At 40.9% G+C, this 22,626-nt stretch overlaps 1 protein-coding gene across 7 annotated transcripts in view; it reads right to left on the minus strand.

Moving 5' to 3' along the window:
- Positions 1 to 22,626, minus strand: part of HMCN1 (hemicentin 1) — a 393,372-nt gene that overhangs the window by 187,847 nt on the left and 182,899 nt on the right. For all 7 annotated transcript variants that reach the window (XM_061634028.1, XM_061634030.1, XM_061634029.1 and 4 more), the window contains 10 exons: positions 16,110 to 16,388; positions 14,071 to 14,352; positions 13,072 to 13,180; positions 12,213 to 12,382; positions 11,610 to 11,764; positions 10,431 to 10,554; positions 9,365 to 9,466; positions 6,065 to 6,241; positions 4,548 to 4,699; positions 3,918 to 4,041 (listed from right to left, as the gene is read on the minus strand). In XM_061634028.1, coding sequence (XP_061490012.1) covers positions 3,918 to 4,041; positions 4,548 to 4,699; positions 6,065 to 6,241; positions 9,365 to 9,466; positions 10,431 to 10,554; positions 11,610 to 11,764; positions 12,213 to 12,382; positions 13,072 to 13,180; positions 14,071 to 14,352; positions 16,110 to 16,388 — 1,674 coding nt within the window. The remainder of the gene's footprint in view (positions 1 to 3,917; positions 4,042 to 4,547; positions 4,700 to 6,064; positions 6,242 to 9,364; positions 9,467 to 10,430; positions 10,555 to 11,609; positions 11,765 to 12,212; positions 12,383 to 13,071; positions 13,181 to 14,070; positions 14,353 to 16,109; positions 16,389 to 22,626) is intronic.

Here is a 22,626-nt window from a genome sequence, read left to right on the forward strand (position 1 = left end):
TTATGTGAGGGGGAGGGGGGGCACACTGCCAAGCCCCTCACCACCAACAACAGCAGGAGCACATTATTTTAATCCCATTTACTGCTCTCCTTGATTTGCAGGTTATGAAGCTGGGAAGCTCCTCTACTTATGGAGGCTCCCGACATTATTTAGAACCCTGATTATGCTGCAATCGGTTCTGTGTTACTTCACACATGAATTTGACCTTAATACACATGTGGATTTTTCTTTCATCCAATTGCCAGCAGATTTCATTAACCATTTAGTGTGAAACTGTTTCTAAAAAATAAAAACCAGATTCCACACCACTCTTAGCTTTGCCTTTTTGAAGTACTCTGTAACTTGGTAGTATTACCCTTGAACTGTTCATCCAGAAACATGGGCTTTTAAAATTAAATGTGAATACCCTTAACTATGAACAAATGATGTGTCACATTTAAAGAAAACAGAGAAGAAAACAGAGAAGATGGAAACAAGAGGTATACATTCAGAATGTGCAGCGTTTTTTCAGAGATAAATATTTAGTTAATTAGGAAACAGAAGATTAAATTGGCTTCATTTTGTAGTATAATGTATATCAACAATGCTGTTCATTTAAAAAGTCATCAAGATTGCCTTGTTTCTCTTAGCATAGGAAGCATTAAGCAGAACAGTTGATTGCATAGCATGGAAATAATTTAGAGAAAAATATGGCTTCTGTGGATAAAAAGTATTTTAATTGTATGAAACTTCCTGGCTTATCTTACTCCCTTTTTTAGAATTTTTAAAAGGCCATGATTCTTTACACTTGAGGAACAAAACATTGAATGCATTACTCCTAGAAGATGACTTATTTGCAAACATTTTCCTTCAAATTCCATTTCCTCCTCAAATGAACTGAAATGCATTCAAAGACATTCAATCCTGGCTCTTTGATGAGTGCTCCTGTACCCAGTGGAGGCTGGTGGCTCCGATGTCAGTGGAGCAGTAAATCCACTCAGGATTTTAGTCTGAACTACCCAGAGCAGATTCACTGCCCCACTGACAACAGAACCACCAGCCTCCACTGCCTGTACCATAGATGTGTTTGCAAGTATGACATTTAATATTCACACATTAGAGTTTTAGCTGAACAGTCTGAAGTCATGTCTGAAGCCACCACCCCCACACATATACAAGAGTAATGTGCTAACCATCTACAAGTATGTCTCAGCAAACATACCTACATCATCACTTCTTATTTTGAAATGTTGCAATTCATAGCAACCCTAGCAACTAGTGAGTAACGTCTGTATTAACCAGTGCTGTGCTGAACCTCCCCTAAATCTCATTTCACATAACTCTTTGCCTTTTGAGAAATCATGGTGTATTTTTTGCTAATTTCACAGGGGGCAAAAATAAATCAGTGAAGGTTTGTGTGTGGAATTACAGGGGGGTTCCTGTTTGCTCTTATCTTATATTATATGGTGGGTAAGTTCTGCTCATTTTTCCCTCCCCTCCCTTCACTTTTTAAAGTGTTTTGTGCCAGTCTCTGGCACAATGTAGCATACAAGGCTTCCTGGAATGCCCCTGACCTCCCATGCAAGGACCAGAGTTAGCCAAGTGGCTGCCTACAATGTGCCTGAGAGAGGTGGGGGATTTTAAATCCTGTGCTGCTTGCAGATGCTCCATAGGTAACTTCTCGGTTGCCCCCCCACAATATTGGGAGGAACAGAACATGCCCAAAAGTGCTGTTTGCTGAATTGTTCCCATGACTGGTGCAAAGCTTTTGTTAAAAAAAATACCTCTCCACTTTTCCATTTTTGGGGCAGTTTCTTTGTGGCCACTGTGACGCTCCTTCCCTGGCTCTCCCTGTCAGGTTCCTACCTGCTCGTGGTTACTGCCTGTCTCTAGGCACCACCAGGGACTCCACCAGTCCGGACCGCACTCTCTTATGGTTTCTCTCCCCGCTCTAGCACAGATCTCAACAGATCCCCCTGCTAGGCAACCACCAGTAACGTCCCAATACTAGTATTCCCAGAGACTCTGAATACTGGTATTGTTATTCTATTCACCGCTGCCACCATTTGTTACAGTTCCCCTTCAGCCTTGGTCATTACCTTACCCTCCCTTCTGGTCTGTGAAACCCCAGCCAAGGATCAGGCCTTTGGTAAACCAAATTAAGTATTTATTACAGATAACAAAGCTAACAAGATTAACAAGATTTCTTCTTAAGGCACATAAGCATATGGTTTTACTCAATACTAATCCGAACTCCACCTCCCTCCTTCTCCACTCTCTCCTGGCAAACAACTCTCTCAAACCCCACCAAGCAATCCACTCTTTCTCTTCTCCCCCCAGATTCCACAATTCACCACCTCACATCCACCCAGATTTACCTGTCATCCTTTCATTTATACTGTCAGCCATTTTAAACATTCAGCCAATCATCAAGCATTCTATTGCCCATTCACTCCCCCTCCTCTTTCACTATTTACCATGTATACTCTAAACAACCAGCACTTACCATATATACACTAATATATAGGAACATCACAGCCACCTCCTGCCATAACAAATGGTCATGAAATGTATGCCTGCTCCTAAAACTAATCACCTGCAATTGCCACCAAAGATGTCCTTCACCGGCGTGGCACACTAATGTTTAAATGTCTTTTCAATGTACACTACAGAATATGAATAAAACATTTGCATATCTATGTTGCATAGCTCTGGGACAGGTGATGTCAGTTTACAACTCTTAAGATTTTAACAGAGGTTTGTTATGTAGTTACAAAGAGGCCTTTTCTGCGGTAGCACACCAACTTTGGCATGCTGTCCTGAAGGAGACATATCTGATGACAACATTACAATCTTTTCAGCTTCAGGTTAAGACTTTCTTGCTCGACCAGGCATTTCAGACAGAATTTGAATTCAAACTGTTTTTGTTCTTTAGTTTTATATTTTCAGTTTGCTCTTTATTTTGTTTGATGTGTTTGTTTAAATATATGGCATTTATATGAATGTGAATTATTTTCACACCTAGAATCTCATAAAGGACACTTAATAATAGTATTATTATTTAAACATTAATAAAAACAATAGCAGAACAACAACAATAATGTTCTGTATGTTTAATAAGGAGGAAGCACACAACACATTTAAATGCTACTCCCTACTGCAGGGTTGCCAAATCAAAGGAGATGGAGACCCAAATTCTCCACTCTGCAGATACCCTAACACATACTTAGGCCCTGAAAATGTCAATGCCACCTCAGTTAGACAATAAAATCTGAAAAATTAGACACTAAAATGTGAAAAATTAGAAAAAAATGTTGCATTTCTGGCAAGGTGTATGTTCTAAAAATGTGTAATCTGAATATGACAACAAAAGGATATAATGCATCCACAAATCTGCCCCCATGCTGTATGTTCCACAAAAACCAACTATCAAACATGCATATGAGCACAAAACTATGAGCACCATGTATTTCTGAAGAGAGTTCAATAATGTATAGGGTGCAAGAGGGGCATCATAAACCACATTGAAAATTTCTAAAGCAGGGACCCCAACCTTTTAAAGTTTAAGAAAATGAACTAAGACACATTCGTGGGCACCAACTGGCAATGCTCAGAACAGCCCACCCCCCCTTACTGGAAAACACAGGCAAAATACATGCACACATCCCAAAACAAATAAAGCACAGACAAAAAGAGCAAGTTTCCCCCCACAAAAAACAGGCAACTTCTCTAACGAGCCAAAAACAATCCACTAAAAAAGACCAAAATATGGGAGAGGCAGAGGGCCTTGGTGGGTACCAAGAGAGGTGTCTGAGGGCATCATGTTGCCCATGGGCACCACATTGAAGACCTCTACTCTAAACCATCAAGAGACATTATTTCAGGCCTTGGCAATTCTTTCAGTGTTTGCATTTAGGAAAGTTGTCAGGAATCCTCACCATAAACTCTGAGACTAATATCCCTTTGTTTCTCCCCTGCAGCATTTACAGCAACACACGTGTACTTTCCCGAGTCACTGATTTGTGCACTTGTAAGTGCCAGGATGCGACCTCCAGAAAGAATCTAAAAAGTGAGTAAAATTGTCAATAAGTGGCATGAATTCAAACAATTCAGAACATTCTGCAACTGACCAGCATAATTATATCAAGGTGTATTAATCACACAATGCACCTTTCTGGTGCGATATGGTTTTATCTTCACAAGAACCCCACAAACCTCTAAAATTTCTGTCATTGTCTTGCTATTTTGCACTTACTAATATCAGATTATTTTTATTAATGTAATTGTTAACAACTCACTATATCTAACGACAGATGAACCCCTCTAGGCTTGGTTTGAAACTGTACTTGGTTAAACAAGCTATTTCTCTAAACTGCCAGAAAGAACTTGTTTATTTTCATGCCTAATTACAACCCTGATTACAGTTCAGAATCCGATACCATCATGCTCCTCATCATTGGGAGTGTGATGGGTTCCGAAACCCTCCCCCAACTTTAACTTCAGCCTTCAGCCCCACAAAGTTTAAACAGTCCTGGGACACAGAAGTATTAACATTAGCACCAAAGTACCTGGAGTCCATTTGAGAAACTAGAAACAGGGCTACCATCTTTCAGCCAGGTCAGAATGGGAACAGGGATGCCACGGGCTTCACATTCCAATCTAACCGGATTATTCACCACAACAGTTACCATTTCATTGTTGCCAGAAATGGACGGTGAAACTGAAAGGAAGAAAAATATTAAGTATTCAAAACTCTGATCTGTATCTTTTCATTTGTGTGTATCCTTTAATAGTGCGAAGATATGTTTTATGAAGGGGATTTTTTAAAACTATTGGGATGAATGTGCCTCCCCACCTTCGCAGCTTCTCTGGCTGCAAAAATGAAGAGGCACTTTCAGTACTTTTCAGGGGTAGGCTAGTGGATTCTTTAAACCTTCAGGGAAGGGGACTTATGCAGAGGCTTCTATTTATTTTTAAAATATATTTTGCTACTGTGGCAAGTGGCAGTATCACTCTTAGGCTCTCCAGAGCCATGCTGCCATACAATGCAGCAGGGGTCCTCACAACATACAAACTCCACTACACTCACACTGCTGGTCATAATGACAGATATTTGCTAGTTTTGTGTAGTACTTACAAAAACTTCATATGCCCCCCTTTTTAATGGTACTTTTTACACAAGCTTTGGGATTAAACTTTGGTGGTTCTCCCCCCACCGCATTTGTGGCTTAGAACCACAGATAACATCCTTAGCACCAAACATTTCCTGGCAATTAAGAGTTGGGTGGAGTTACCCACTGTTGGCTGTATCTTGAGCCACAGCAGCTTCCAAGGAAATGAACTGCTCCAAGTCATTATAGGTCCATTAATATTAAAGGCAACTGGGCACATAATTTTTTGTTTGGCTCAGTGGGAGAATGTAACTCTTACAAGCCAGCATGCCAAATTTTAGCACTGGACTTGCAGGTTCATCTCTCAAAGACTTTATTGAATATGTACAAATATAACTATCTAAGGTGGCAGTGCATCTGAAGTCTTGAAAAGATCATTGTTTTTTGAGAGTGACTTTCCATTAGTCTATTGTTGTTCTAGCGCTGATGCCACAGAAGTCGCATGGTAAGTGTATAAGCATTACCCCTTTGATTGACAGCTAAATACACATTTTGTTTTTTAAAAAACCTCTCTGGCTGTCTTTTGCTAAATGGTGAATGTATTTTTGTTCTGGAAGGATGAGGTTAAAAGTGGCTCATGGGTATGAAAAGGCTGAAGACCACCTGACTGAAAGAGTAGCGGCAATGAAATAAATACCTTGGTTTGCTGAAACAGATCTATCTTCCAGGCATTATTAGATTGCACAATTCTATTAAGCGAACACTGCAGAATTGAGTATTTTCTCGTTTTAAATTGTTGTCAGTGCTACAAAACTGAGCTTTCCACCCAATTTTCTCTACATTTCCCATGGGAAATGATTTTAACGAGTACAAGGAAGGTATTAAATGGATGCAATAAAACTAGAAAATAACAGATGAAATGCAGAGAGGTATTTTTTCCCCCAAGCTATCTTTCTATGAGAAGCAACATGTACCGTGAACCTGGAGGCTGTAGAACAGCTCAGCTATTCCTGCTACATTCACCACAACGCATTTATAAAGGCCAGTGTCGGAGATGTGGGCAGCATCAATCTGTACAACTTGCCCTCTGTTCAAGAAACTGATGCTGGACGTATGGGTGAGAGGGCGGTTATCTTTGTACCATGTGATAACTGCAAAGTGAAACAAGACAAAAAAGGTTGGGGGGTATAGAACTAGTTGTTCTGCATTAATCTACACAAGAGAATATTGGAAATTGTCTAGTACCTTTTTATTCAAATGTCTCCCATGTCATTATAGTTGCCCCAAAGGTAAAACAGACACTTTTTGTGTGGCTCTGCAGCAGATAACCCATAATGAAAAGCAAAGGATGAAAAGAACCTTTCTGTTATTCCAACCACTGGCATGGGTGGATGAAGATAAAAAGGAATTCTTTCTCACTTTTGAGATGCAAACAAGCTTAGCAGTAGAACACAAATTTTCCATCAGGTTGCATCTTCAAGTAGGCTTGGTGGCCCACCTATTCTTGGTCTCCTCATTTGCCACTTGCTTATTCCCCTTCACAGTATGCTGTGGAATATCACTCGTACAGCAGTCTATACTACTTATGATTTATGATTTAACACTTATAAAGCACCTTAACTTTTCTAAGCACTGCATGTCTAATTCAAAGGTAAGATAGCACCTGCTTGCAGGCTCACAAGACATGTCATGAAAGGAAAAAGGAAAGGGGTGGGAAGAGAACAACAAGCATTGGAGCAGCAGTTCCTTCACTGGCTGATGGGTGGGGCTAGTTTGGTCTCCCCCTTGCCATAAAGTTCCTCCTGAGAGGTACTTCTTTCCATATTATTTAGGATATTTTAAAATTATACAACATGAAAATAGTTTGTTTTGCTCCCCGCTCCAAGGAGTGATGAGAAGTTCAAGGAATCTTTCAGAGAAAGAAATGGCATTAGCTGAGACGTTGACAGGTAGTTGTAGAGTGGGCCAGGGAGAAATGCAGCAGGATGAATTTCATGCAACATGGTTCTCTTTTGTGTTTGTACATCGTAGGGAGGGAAAGGTCTGTCAATTTTGCTTCTCTCAGTTTCTTGTTTTTCCCATCTTAAATGCAGTTCTCCACATTTCTGTAGCAATTTGTTTTTTTTAAAAAAATTCTCCTGAAAGTCCTCCAGTATTTTAGTGCAAATTTCTCCTAATAAACACATTTTTGTAGGCTGTTTTGACTGATGTTCACATTTTTGTAAGCAATGTCTTATTATATAATGTATTTTTGTAATTTTCACTCATATATTTATCTTTATGCACACTTTCCCCTAACATATGCATTTTTGTAAACATTGGTTGGTGAAATACACTGCAAAATTCAGATAACTGTAAATTCTGAAGGATGGCTGTGTGTCACTTCTCATATTGTTTTGGAATGTGTGAATTTGATAGATTTAGCATGAAATGCGAACTGAATCAAATTTCTCACCCAACCCTATTAAATCATCATAAAGAAGAAATACATCCCCCAATTTACCAATACTTTTTTTTGGAGGGATGCATTTGTATAATTTCATAATATTGATTGGCCTTTGCTGTAGCTGTGTTAAACTGATGGGGACACTGACTGCACATACTACTTAGAGACTTGACCCCAATAATTTTTGTTTATTTCTATTTAAGATTTTAAAAAAATTAAAGGAGGGAGGAAGAACATCTGAATCTTATAGCATTAAATAATGGCATGGATGTGGGCATGAGACAGTACAGATCAAGCATCATAGACAAAACTTGTTATTTTCAATAGAGGGCCCCTCCAAGCATCTTTTTTTAATTCATTTTAATTCATTACGATTTCTGCTCATGTTGCTATCGGGGTAGTTATATACTTCATCGCACTTTCAATACCACTTGCACCTGCAAAAGTCTGGAGGTGGTGATACTGCTTTGATTGCAATCAGTGTATGTCCTGTAGCTTTCTGCTAAAATCCCTTAATTTTTTGTGCTATAGTTCTTTTTTCACTCCCGCTTTTAATGCACTATAGTGCAAAAGCACCTTGGCAATGTGTTGAAATGCATCCCTTTTGTTGTGACATAACCATTCCCACATATTTCCTCTTAATGCCAGATACTAGATAAAGTTTTGTGGAAATGAGCAATTGGGGACAGTGGGAACATGGACCATGGAACGGGCAGAGTTAAAGTGTGGACGCAATCATGCAGGAACATTTGGGAAGCATCACAGAACTGATAAAACAGGATGATGAATGGATGGTCCAGTACAAATCCACTTCAAATCCTCTATTAATGTGTTGGTGACATGCTGCTGCATACACCTGCAATAAAGTAGCGGTCTGGATGGGCTCAATGCCAGTTCACAAATCCAAGTGTTGGGTCATCCAGTGACATGCATAATATGTGAACAAGCTCATCCTGCAAATCTGTTTCTACATTTAAAGGGTGAGAAAGAATGATCAAGAAGCAGGAGCCAGCAAAAGCAGAGCAAGCCCCAAGGGAAATTCAGTTCGGTCAAAGTGTTTAGAACGTTACCTCTGCCAAGGCAATCAAGAAAGCTGCTTCAAAAGCAACCCATTTCTTTCTTCAGTCTCACTCCTGCAGCCCATGCATTTGACTGCATAATGTAGGAAGCAGCCCTGTGCATGCCATGTGGTTAATCAGCAAATCTAGTCTGAAGGGTTTCTTGTCACAAGGAAGTGTTCACTTAGTTAAAATGAATCGCTGCTGTTAATGATCCATCCCCAACTCTTAAGAACAAAAACTCTGAGGGAAAACTGACTCTGAAGCCTTATGCACACAGGGTAGAAATACTCCAGACAACACAGACAACACAGCACACTTAATGTAGCACATATTTGCATATGCAGGCATACTGGCTGCACTGCCTGTTTCTGCACCCTCCCCAGGCCCCAGGTTGCATCACAAAACTGCTTCTGTCCCTGGGACGCATGTGTGCTTTTAACCCTGGTCAAACTCACAGCTTTCCCTTTTCCACTGGAATCTGAATTGCAAGCACCCTTAACAGCTTTGCTTTCCAAGCATTTGGAATGTTCGTGAACATTCTGTGCATTCACAGCAGCTCAGTCAACCAGTATCAGAAATTTCACTGCAACAAATACAATATAACATAGATGGGTTTGCAGCACATGAGCTACACAACACATCTACTGCAAGTGTAATCCCACTGTGTTTTATGGAACTGCTCTAGAATAAGATGCAGCAACTGTCCTCCCACTCACCCAAATTTAAAATTTACAATTATGAGAAATAATTGCTAAGAGTATATATACCTGGCAATGGATTTCCAGATGCTTTGCACTCCAGTTGTAATGGATTGTTCACAACCACAGTCTCATTTATCATCTTCCCTGCGTCCTTCAGACTGGGTGGCTCTGGAAAAAAAAATAGAAAATTATGGTCTTAGCTGTTCAGCCACACAACACGAAGGCTTTTTTCTGTGCTTATCCAGTTCACTAGTTTCTGTGACATTATTAACAATTTAAAAAACCATTTTTTTCAGCAGCAGATTCATCTGGATAAAAGTAAGGCCCAGGCATAACATTCAGGCTGAGAACACATTTGTAAGACCTGAGTATTGAGAGAACTGCAGTGGTTTCTCACTTCCTCCCTGGGATGTTTCAGATGTTGTGTTGCCTCATGCTGCACAAATAGGGACAGGGAAAGTACTAGGCATGAGAATGGGAATGCGGTTTCCATAATCTTCCAAGATCAACTCTTACACACTTAGGGAAGCTGCACATCATCAAGAAAAGACCTCTGGACAGACCTAGTGACTCTCAGACCTTTTCTTGACCTTTCTGTATTGGGCCCAAATTCAAACAAAAGGAGACCCACAAAACTCAGTAAAATGAAAACAAAATAGATATTTCCAAAGTTCACTGGAAATTCAACTCCAAGCTAAAAAGATGCCTTCCCATAATTTGAAAGATGGAAGATTCTCTCATAGGGCCAGCCCTCCTATGGGAAAAGAGCAGAGAACATTGCCATTTTTCTGTGACAAGCAGAATATTGGTCACATGATCTGAATATAATTGAGATGTGTGATGCCTGCCATGCCAGGTTGCCACACTATTATGTCCAGAAAACATCACATCAAAGCTGGCCCTGAATCATCATATATGATCATCTTTTTGTAGGCTCATTTACAAAACTAATGTCTGTAAGGAAAGGATGCATCTTAAAACCTACTGGAGGTGTGAGAAGCTAACACGATAACCTAAAACACTTGCAAAATAACAGGGGCTGAGCCAGGAAATGAATATGAGTGCATGCATCTGTGGAGCTAGCACAATCAATAGGCTACTGGCTACTAGTCAGAGTCAGGAAAGCCATTACCGTACACGTGCAGCCGGACATGCTGCTGGGCTTCCCCTGCTGCATTTGTTGCAACACAGGTGTATCTGCCAGCATCTTCCATTAAGGCCTTGGCAATCTGCAGAATGCGCCCAGAGGATTCCAGCTGCTCCAGAGCAAAACAAATTACAAGCAACATTTAGAATGATGAATGCATTCAAGGAGATGTCCAATAGAATATAGATATTATCAGAAAAATCTGTAAAAGGTCCTACTTTCCTTCTTTATATTCAGGGTGGTTACTTTCTGGATTTTTGACTCAAAAATCCAAAATCCTATTACTAAAATTCCAGTTCAACCGTTAGAAAAATGATCATGCATAAATAGATATAATTCATTTGCATGCTTGGTTCTAGGTGGATGAATTAGGGCATAGTTTGTTTTTCAATCTTGGCTTGTTATGAGGATTACCAAAATTAATTACGAAAGACAAGATTCTAATTTGTGTGTATTATTATGACCCACCATGGAGCTTTGCTTCCCTCCCTTTATTCCAACTTACCTAAAAGAAAAACTGGCCTATTAAACATGATCTATAGTACACTGGAAAACAGGTTTTACATTTAAATTATATTAGTAATCAGTAGTGGTGCGTTTGCTGGGGCAGAGCCACAGAGCCACCCTGCTCACACCAGCACCCCTGTTGCTTACCTGAACCAGGCTAGGGCAGGGCCTGAGGGGCTATGTGGAAGCATTGCTGGCCAATCCGGCATTCCTGCCACTGCACATGCACAGCCCCTGCCCTGGTGCTGCCCTGCCCCGCCCCACCCAGGCAAGCAGCAGGGATGTTGGTGATGGGAAGGTGGCTCCACAGATCTTCCCTACCACATGGGCCACGACTGTTAATGATGTTCCATTTTTAAGCCTGACTACACAGTGTGTCATATGTCTTATATCAAGGGGAAAACAACGATTAATAGGAGACTATGAAACTGAGATGTGTAAAACATTTGTGCTGATAACCAGCTTGACTATATAAAAACAAGACTTTTTTTCCCATTCTGTTGAAGAATTCCATGCAACTCAAAAGCTTGTACAGTCCTGCACCTAGAGAGCTCTGTCCAATCACCTGACCTGTTTTGTATCTCTGTTCTCCTAGAACTGGCATAAAAATTGGTATCCACATTTAACACTGTGGATGATCTGACTCTTGATACTTACTCTGATATTTTCTCTAGCTGTATTTACAGGCCGACCATCCTTTAACCACGTGATTGAAGGGATGGGTATACCATTGGCAATGCACTGAAGGGTTACTGGTTTGTGTATCACTACAGATCTCTCAGAAGGCCCAGTCGATTTGATTGTTGGAGGGACTACAAAAGCAATAGAGAACTTTATGCAGGAGCAACACAATCCAGCTATTATAGACCTACATATAGCTATCAGACAGCAGGAAAGAATCTCTTAGAAACAATTACATTATGGGTGAATCAAATTTATATATTAAGCATGCAGCTACCACTGAAAATGGCAACTGGGTGTTTTATTCCCACCCTTCCATCCCATAAGACCTAGGATCACTCAGAACTTGGAGCAAAACAGGTAGACAAAGAGTGGTACTAATGTTAATGACTTCCCCTATATTTTTTTTTGGGGGGGGGACAGCATAAAGTATCTTAATTCAAATTCTGAAATTTAAAATCCTGAAATACTGGTACTATGTATTGTGCAGAACCACAACATATTTAAGGCTGTTTGATAAGAAAATATCTTCAAATAAATTCTCCCCCTCCCGTTTCCTTTCCTGGAGAAACAACGCACCATGCACAGTTACATCAAATTCCTTTTTGTTTTCGCCTGCCTTGTTTGCTGCTATACACTGATAATGGCCAGTATCTGACACTTCAGCCCGTGAGATGAGAAGCTTGCGTCCATTCAGTAAGATCTTATATCCAACTCCTCCTTCAACAGGCTGCCCATTTTTCAACCACCTAGTGAATGGAAAGCAGATCTTTAAAGGATTTGTACAAACTGAGGGATTGTAAGATATGTGCAAAAATATTCACAGACTTATACAGGTTCCAGAGGCTGAACTTCAAAGTCTGAGCCCTAACCTAGTGAGATACCATGGATTGTGTGTGCCCAGGCCACAGAACTCTCTTCAGCTGCATAAACGAGTAAGGCCGTGCTACATCAGTCCCCAACACTGAAAAACAGTATGGTCTCTGAACTGGCGAGGCCTGTAGGGCTGGAAGGATTCTGCCCTCTGCTTTTGCCCAGAGCAGTGCATTCTGCATGCTATACTTCAGACTCTGGGTTCCAGCTCCCCCAGGTTCTCCACCTTCCATCTCGGGCCACTGACCTCAAGTACCTTGAACTGGAGAGAATGCTTAGATATGGCCACAGGAAGCACTGACTTGATCTTGACACATGCATTCTCAAGAGGCCCACCTGTCAAATTTGGCCCATGAAGCTAAGATGTGATAAGGATAAGGATCTGGCCCATGGAGCCAAAAGGGATCCTCATCCCTGCGCTAAAGAAAGAAGGCGACTTCACCACGGTTCTACTCCTTCCTTTTCTACCAATGATCAAATGTTTCTCTATTTAACTTGCACTTCCAGCCAAAATATTTTTCTAAATCATGGGTTTCTTTTTTTGTATTGGCCTACAGCTTCTTACGTGATTGTTGGCACAGGCATTCCTGTTGCTGGACAGTCCAATTCTAGGGGACTGTGGAGAATAGCAATATAATCTGTAGATTCATTTCCCCCCTCCATACTTGGTGGCACTGCAAAGAAAGAAGGTAAAAGCAGAAGCACAAATAGAAGGACTGTCAGAATTAAAACAATTGATTTTAAATACTATTTCGTGGTCCATCCTTTCTTGAGTGGCACAAAGTTTCCTTGGATAAGAGATCATTAAGAGCTTTCTAATATCTGTAATTTCTTTACATGTTCAACAGCTAATACAAAGGCATAGAAATTAGCACTAGTTTCAAAGTAGCAACAGTCCACCGGCCCCAAATGCTAAATCAATTAAATCCAAAACTTTCTACTTTTCAACTTCAATCAACTTTCAAGTAGATTTCAGTATCGCTACAACCTTGAAGGTATCACATGATGATAGACTGATACATGCCAAGGGAACTCTAGACAAAGGCCTGGTTTACATTTTAAGTAATTTACTTAAAGCATGCTGGAGCTCACTCCCAAAATTGCTGGCACTTTGCTCTTTCACTGCTTTTGCTGCTGTTGCACTGCTGGGAGCTAATCCATGGTTTGGCTTAGGGTTATGTCTGAACTCAGGTTTCTGGTTTGTTTCTCTCTGGTTTAAAGTGATGTGTGAATGTGTAGCAGCCAAATTTTTCATTAATGTCTATTGTTTCCAAACAATAACAATATCTGCATGTCACGCAGATTGCCAAGAACAGTTCATTACAAATTTAGCATAAACGGAGGACAGAGAAATTATGTAATGAATAAAACAGTCTTCCAAACCTGGTGCCCTCCAGATGTTTTGGACTACAAATCTTATCACACCTGACCACTTGCTATCCCGGCTGGGACCAACATCTGGAGGGCACAAGGTTGGGGAAAGCGAGTATAAACCAACGACTCTCACTTTTCAGAAATACAGATTTGATAGCACTGGTTAAATAGCTTAAATGCTTTTACACACCTAGGATTTCCACATCATATTTGATTTCCTTCTCTCCTGCTATGCTGGTAGCCACACATACATACTGGCCATCGTCAGCCTCTCCAGCATTCATGATCTCCAGCTTCCTTCCACCTGACACAATGTGGAGGTTGTCACTCACTTTCACAGGAACACCATCCTTGAGCCAGGTCAGCAGGGGAGGTGGGTTGCCAGCAGCGTTACACTCCAGTACCAGAGAACTGCCGGCAACAACCTGCTTGTTCTGGATTGCTTCAGAGTCACCCTCAATAACTGGAGGAACTGAAAGAAAAGGGAGATGAAAGATAGTTTGTGACCACTTAAAAAGTCCAAGCCAGGTATTATGAAAATCCATTGATTTGGTTCCATCCCATGTAACTCAGCCCCAAATAAATTATCTTGTATGGCCAACCATATTTAGTGTGGGGCGTTGTCTTCCTGGACAACACTTTCGGGCTGGCCAACACCACAAAGTGAGGATATCTATTGGTTAAACTGACTTTTGTAGGAAAAACAACTTTTAAAAAATCAGAACTGTCATATGTTACTGGATTTCCCCCCAAAAGCAAAAAAAAAGTAATTTCCAATGAGAAAGCTGAACATTTGCATCATTTAGGGCTGCTTCCCCACTTGTGGCTTTTCCTTGAACAATGCCCAGGAGCAGTTATTGTATATGGACAATCTGGATATTACGGTAGACCCATGTGTAAGAATTGGATTGCCATCAAATTAAAACATAAGAACATAAGAAGAAACCAGCTGGGTGAAGCTAAAAGCCTATCTAGTCCAGCATCCTGCTCTCACAATGGCCAACCAGAATGCCTATTGGTGGCCCACAAGCAGGACATGAGTGTAACAGTACTCCACTGTTTGTGATCCTCAGCAACTGATAGAGACATACTGTTTCTGATACTGGAAGTAATACATAGCTATCATGACTACTACCAATTGATAGCCTTATCCTCTGTGAACGTGTCTAAGCCCTTTATAAAAAGGAAGTAGCATAAGGGGGGCTATCAAGCACAATGTCACGGGCCCCATGGAGAGTTCGTGGGGGAGTGATCAGGAGGAGGATGACTGGGACTGCAGCAGAAGGGAGCAGAAACAGGGGATGGCTTTGGCAGTCTAGACAGTGACAGCTCTGCTCGCTTAGCTCCAGTTACAACTGAAGAAGTGCTCTCTGATAATGATCAGGTCCCTTACTCTTGCCTTGTCACTCAAACCACCACTTGTGCCTCTTCCAGAGGAAGAGGATTTGAAGGCTCAACCAGTGGTGGTGTCAGAGGAGGATCTGGTTGGAGTACCACCACGTCTATGGACATGCTGGCAGATGAGAAGGCATGAGCAGATAGCACCAGCTTTTCAAACTCTTTGTAGGAGTGCTTGTTTGCACAGACAGTCCCGTTCAGAGACACATTCCTGACGCATAAAGACAGCCTGCCCCAAGCCTACTTAAAGGGTCTCAAAGATGTGTCTAATTGCTGTGGCAACGTCTTAGCTTAAGTAGTCATGCCTATTTATGCTGTGCATAATCTGTAGTCTGATCTATGAATCACTCTAAACTGAGTTTTCACATTAAATATAACAGAGAAAAACACACCAGTGAGTCTGAGCATGAATCCAACAGGGTTGGCCAGTACACATAGGTGAACAGAAGGGGGGAATGGAGCTAAACCCCTGTACATACTACATCTAGTGATGCTCCTTGAGACTGAAAGTAATCCCCTCTGAGAGAAAAATGACTGAGAAGCAATTTCGGAGAAAAAGTGCAGGCAAGCAGGGCAGGATTCAACTCCCCCCTCCATCTTACCCACATTATGTTTTAAATAACTCCCTCTCTCCACTGCCCCCTTTAGCTTGTTATATGAATATGGCTCAACCATGAAGCAGCTGAAAGCCTGAGGCAAGGGCAGTCCATACGGTGCCAGGCAGAGGTGGGGTCACTTTCAGGCCCAGTTCAACTGTATATATCAGCTCCAAGCTTCCTGGCAGCACGTATCTGAAAACAACTGACATATTATTTCTCATCTCCTTCCTACCATAAACATCCACTAGGAATATTTTTTCAGCGGTTCCGGCTACGTTGGTTGCCTGGCAGGTATACTTAGCAGAGTCAGAGACTTGAGCACGAGGAATCTGAAGGAATTGTCCCCTTTCCAGATAAAGTGCTTCTGGGCTGGACATAATTGGATGCCCATCTTTATACCACATTATTGTAGGGACTGGGATTCCCCTCGTCTCACACTCCAGCTTTATTACACTGTTCAGCAATGTTGACGCTTCAGTGGTAACATTTCCTCCTTTAATTGCAGGTGGGACTGTTTTCAAGGAAGCAAAAGAAGAAAACAGTAAAATCAAGATGCAAAGAAGAGCAAATATTAAGCCTTGAAAAGCAAAGAAAGCCAGTGCTTAATTACAGCTTGGATTGTAAAAAGCTCCCTCTGTGGACAAATTATTTCCTCCACATCACCACAATAGCAAAAACAAAACAAAAGCCATAATATGCAGGGGTGTGGAGAAAATAGTTCCCTGCGATAGATGTAGCGTGCCTCATCACTTAGGGGCATCAGTTTTCAACACAGCATGTTCAACATTGCATGTTCAGATGCTGTCCTATGAAAAAAATATCCCTGAAACTAGGAAGGTAACATCTCGGGGAGAAAGCTAGGCAAGGACCTATTTCCCTGAAATGCTAATTTTATATGTGCATGGAATGTTTTATATGGGGAAGCCATTTAATGATGCAATTTCCTCTTCCTACCATCCAAAGGCATATTATTGGGGAATAGATTTACCACATTGCAGTTGGGTAAACTAGCTCCTAATGGCAGAAACTAACAATAGATTATAGCCTGGCAGTTCCTCTTTGCTCTAGATCAAGCTGTTTCCTAGGATACTGTCAGTACATGCTTAAAAGAGACAGAGAAATCTAATCAGAGCCCTCAAATATGGAGTGTTTGTGCACACTTTTATTTGCTTGTTGCATTATGGGCTGGCATGGCATGTGCTTCAAAATATATCAACTATTGCAAAATATTTGCTGAGCCACATGGATCCTGCAGTGTAATTCAAATGGAAGGGTCCCAGAGATAAAGAAAAAAGGTCCATAAAAAAATGGGTTGCCTCATTGGCACTCAGCACTGTCAGCCAACTCAGTACATTAAAAACAAAATAAGGGACTCAGACTGGCTAGGGAGGGCCTTAAGTTTTACCCTAGAAATGCCTTCCTCGGGGAACTCAACTCATATTTTGAGAACCACAAGTAATACTTCAACACCCTGTTGGTTTCAACATTCCTTGAAACCCAGAATAATTCCCTGTCCTCTGAAGGCAACAGCTTATATAGTTTTCTAGCCAAAAACAATGTATGTCAACTAATCATTTGCAGATGCTCATATGAGACACTGCAAGAGACACCCACTGCATGCACATATGCTGTAACATGCCAAGGACTAAGTGAGTCGCTTGACTGACAGTGGAGGTAATATGCACCCGCCAAGGTAAGCCCCATCCTGCCAAACAAGTCTGTTGATCCCAACCTGCCAAAAGTTTCCAAGATATCGTCATTAAAAACATTAAAGGGCAAAGGGGGAAAAACTGCTTGGGGGGTTAAATGAATGATAGAAGCCCCCCTGGTTATCAGGGGTTTAAAGCTATTATCCTGTCTAAGATCTCATCAGACAAATATTTTTCTACTTGTTGCAAAAGGGGTTCATTTGAACTAGCAATTTCCTTGGCCCCATTATCCATACCCATTTTGAACAAGACCCTGAGATCTCTCTGAGTGTGCTTTCTATACAGACAGGACTGACGGAGATTCTGGGTAAAGAGGAACCTTGTACTGTGCCAGTTCTAGGAATGGGAAAGAAATTTGGTTCAGTTTGCATTTTAAGGTGAACCTAATCCACACTTCCTGAAACAAATGAAAACACAGCTATCCTTTCAAATTTGCACTATCCCAAATTTTGTGATGCAGTTTTTCAAATGAATAATGTGCACTAAAATGCATATATTATGGCAAAGTGTGTATAATTAGGGATAGATGGACCCATGAAGTGCATCCTGTCCCAGTTCTACAAGGGAAGGGGATTAAGTCTGCCCTGTCCAGTTTCCATGCAGATTTAAATGGGGAAATCCTTTAAAATCCACATGGAAATATAATGTTAAAAAGCTAAACCATAAAAGTATTTACAAGGCCATCTGAGGACTGCAGTGCAGCCTCTATCATCCAGCCATCACATGGCTCCTTGACACTGCGTGTCAAGCCCCTCCTACAGCAATGGGATTTGATGATGCTCCATCGCCCTCAGTGGGAAATGTATAGAAAACATGAATAGCCCTATTGTTGTTGTTGTTATATGCCAAAATGCATTTTACATGGGGACATACAATTCCCTCTGAACCCAATGGATTATCATCAAGTCCCATCACTCCCAGAAGATCTTGCTCTTGTAATTCAAAGAATGCAGTCACCTGGATGATTTATACTGCAGCTTTTTTAAAAGCGGGGGGGGTTACTGTTAAAAGAACAGAGGGAGTGCTGGAGGTCTGCACCGTCTAGATGACCTATACTGAAGCTACGACCACTTTGTAAAGGAATCCACAGGACTGTGAATTCTAAAGTGGACCATGATCCAATCCAGGTCATGATCCACCCAGATCAAATCAGGGGAGTCCATTTTTCAATCTGAGTTTGGCAGATTCTTTCACATCCCCAAAATGTACATGTTGGTGAAAATAACAAACCAAAATGCATTATATTAGAGGGAATTGCTTGCAAAATGTGCATATTAGGCAAAATTGTATAAAATGTGTTTATTAGGAGAACGCAGATGATTTTTAGTAAGGTCTTTAAAAACATTGCAAATTGAAGCAGAAGTGTGGTGACCTGAATGAGATTGCCAAAGTGAGAAATTTAGAAAAACCAAAATTGATAGATTGAGCTTGCTGGGTGACCTTGGAGCAGTCACAGTCTGTCAGCCTAAGCTACCTCACAGGTTGTTGTGAAGATAAAATAGAGAGAGAAGAACCATGTATGCCACCTTGAGCTCCCTGGAGGAAAGGTGGGATAGAAATGTAATATAAATAAATACATTTAAATTTAAAAAGGTATCTTAATGGTTTCATTAAAAAATATTTTACAAATTCATCATTGCCTAGCCAATTCACATATTATTTTGTGCCCAGGAAGAGCTGGGCAAGGAGCGGTTGTGTGTATGAGGCCAAAGCTCACTCCCTTTTAATACCAGAGAGAAAAAATACTGGTCTGAACAAGGCCTAAGTAATTTCTATAGAAATTAAGGGAAATTATTAAGCTTACTAAACGTGATTTTAAAATGCAGCATTTATAAGTTCATGTTTCAGTGAGCACCCACATTTAGAAGTCAAAGGTGGTATTGTTGGGTTAAGAAAATGAAGGTTGATATAAACATGATATCTGTTTATTTCCCCCTGACCTGACCCCACACTCCAGGTGGCTGGGTAAATAAAAGCCTGAATAAACTGGAGATGACTCCCTTCCTTCCTTATGCATTCAATATCAATACCCTATAGATTGTATCATATTGCTGACCCTGAGCACAAAGAAAGCTAATGTTTCTTTTAACATGTCTATAGATTTCTACACGTATCTGTTTGTAAATGCAGAAATGTAACCTGAATGTATCCCCCACTGAAGGGCCTCTCTTGTTTCAATACTCCCCTTTTCCTATCTGTACTTTGTTCTTTTGGCTCCTAGCGCTTATCTCAAGGTTGCACAAACTATGCAAGTGAATGTCTGCAAAAGAAGCAAGATGTTCCTAGCTTTGTTACTTTAAGCACCCCTCTTTACATATCTAAAAGTTACTTTGTCTACAGTTATTTTTCTTGTAGTTTATGACGTCTGCTCCCCATTTTTGTAACCACTGGGGAATCTATATAATCTACTGTATTTCAATAAATGGGGTTCCCACTTCTGAAAGGCAACTTGCTGGCAGGTTTTGGGACCCCTTTGCAAAGGTAATTTTGGCAACTTATTTCCTGATCTCTGGCAGTGGGTTATTGCTCTCAACTCCGCACCTTCCTGGGTGGATGTGAGCTGAGTAGACAGTGACGGATTGCGTGTTGGGTTTGGACCTAACAGTATCTAACTAACATGTCCTGTCACAGCCAGTGCAAGGGCTTCTACTTGCACAAGGATTTCTGCTTGCACAGTGGGCATTTTCCTGCTCCTCCTCCCTCCATGCATGCTCTGTGCCCTCCACAAATCTGCTCCAGAGAGTTGGAAGAACCCCAGAACAGATTTAGGGGGCACACAGGGGGGGGAGAGGGAAGTCCCATTGTGCAAGCGGAAATCCTTGCACTGACAGGACACATTCCTTACCACTGCTTTGGATACAACCCCAAGTGTTGGATATGTGAGAATGATCACAAGTTATGTAAGGCCTGGTTTGTGTTTCTCCTGCTTTTTAAATCTTATTCGTATTCCAATAGTTGTCTTTCTTTCTTTCTTTTTTTGTCAATTCTATCTTACCGCTAGTGCTACCTGATTTCAAGAAAATGCTAATGTCTATTTCTATTACATGGACCATGTGCTACTAAAGTGATAGATTAAAACCAGAGCTTGTGCAAACACAGCTCATCTGCAAGTAAAATCAGAATGAACCTTTTGCAAGAGTTGATTAAGATGAGAACACAGCAGTGGGGAAAAGGTATAAATCTATTGTTTAGCCTTAAGCACTTAGCAATCCAGAGTGCCAACATTTTAAAATTTCAAGGAAATAGATATACTTCTTTTTTGCAACAAGTGCTGCAACAGCACTTTGGCCAAGATTAAGTCCTTATGCTAAGGAATATAAAAAGGCTTTGATTTCTGTTCCATTTTGTGTTTACCATATGCCACATTATTTCCATTCAGCTTCCACTCCATTCCATTCAAGTGCAGTTCAACTTCTGACAAAAATTATTTGTCTCACTGCCCACTGTAGCAGAACTTAATTGTGTAAATAACTGTGTTATTATTACATTATTCCACACTATTCATTTCAGTGCAAAGACCATCCATTTAATTTAAAGGAAACACAATGCAAATGGGGGTGGGTGGGGAAGTGGGGAATCATCAATTACGTATTTGCTAACTAAAAAACAAAATCAGTGAACACCAATCATATTCGCTGGATTTCTGTTTTGGACATGGGACGAATAAGCAAACATTGGCAATATCCACTCCCATTTCCATTGGAGTACTTCAACATCCCTATAGATGCTACAGCATATATACCCATTTCTTAACTGACCTTAACACAGCCTTGGTACCATAACCTTTAAAAAAAAAATTTACCATACCTAATGGCATACGGTGGAGTTAGAAAGTTATAGGCAATTTAGAGGACTCTGACTCTCCCCTTTATATGTATTTGTACTATCCTGGCTGTTACTGCTTCTGTGATCAATACCATGCTGGTCTAAGAACACGTAAAAGCCTTTCTCTGCGTTTACCCTTTTATGCGCAGGGAGGCAGGTTGTTTGCATCATAAACATACGGTCAGATTGAACCATGTTTTTGACATGTATCCAGAATGACATGGAAGCAACTACAGAGTGAAAGGCAACCATATCAGCACAAATTTCTCTAAAAGGGGGGTGCCTTGTTAGTCTAAAAATAAGTCTTCAGTTTCATGAAAAACGAAACGTGGCAGCCAAGGTGATGGCAAATTCTCTTTTTCATTTACTTTCCTTGTAGAAGGTAGGCAACTAAATAATTCAATTAAATTAAGATACTTTTTTGTTTTGGTCTCACATTCACTCTCCGAATGTCTGTCTGCAGTTGGGGTCAAAGAGTCTGGAAAAGGTAATTGGATATAATGTCCATCAAAACCTACATCCTCTGTTCTGTTTTATTCTGAAGCCCTAGAACATGTGGTCAATTTGCATTACACAGGCTCGGCCCACCCCATACAGATTATTGTTTTTTGCCTCCTGTCTGTTTTCGTTCTCTCCCCACTCCAATAAAGCCTTGATATGTAAGATCACTAATGACCTCCTCTTAAGTATTCTGGCAGTCTATCACAAGACTCCTGTCTCAATTACTATATGAGATGGAACCGTTTTACTCACCAGAAAGGTGTTTCTCAGTGGGCGCCAGGACACCGCCAAGTGGGTATTGTGTTCCTTGCTAGTGCTTGAGGCAGGAAATAGTTAACACTCCAAAATGACCGATAATGCGGCCCCTCCCACGGAGTGCTAGTTCGCCATCTGGCCAAGCTTAAATATAAACTTATACATATCGAAAAAACTGTGGCAACATGAACTGTAATTATGAAAACATACATTCTACACTTCAGTGGTAAAAATAACTATACAGTCTCTACTCCGAGCGACTGCCAACTCCACTGAATGATACATGGGACAGGAGTGATCATTGACTCTTCAGTGTCCACCCATTTTATTATCATGTTTCCTGTCGTTTGTATCCCAGGGTGGGCCTTGGCGGTGTCCTGGCGCCCACTGAGAAACACCTTTCTGGTGAGTAAAACGGTTCCTTCTCCAGTGGGCACCAGGACACCCCCAAGTGGGATG

The sequence above is a fragment of the Rhineura floridana genome, chromosome 6, assembly GCF_030035675.1.
Source record: "Rhineura floridana isolate rRhiFlo1 chromosome 6, rRhiFlo1.hap2, whole genome shotgun sequence".
NCBI lineage: Eukaryota > Metazoa > Chordata > Lepidosauria > Squamata > Rhineuridae > Rhineura > Rhineura floridana.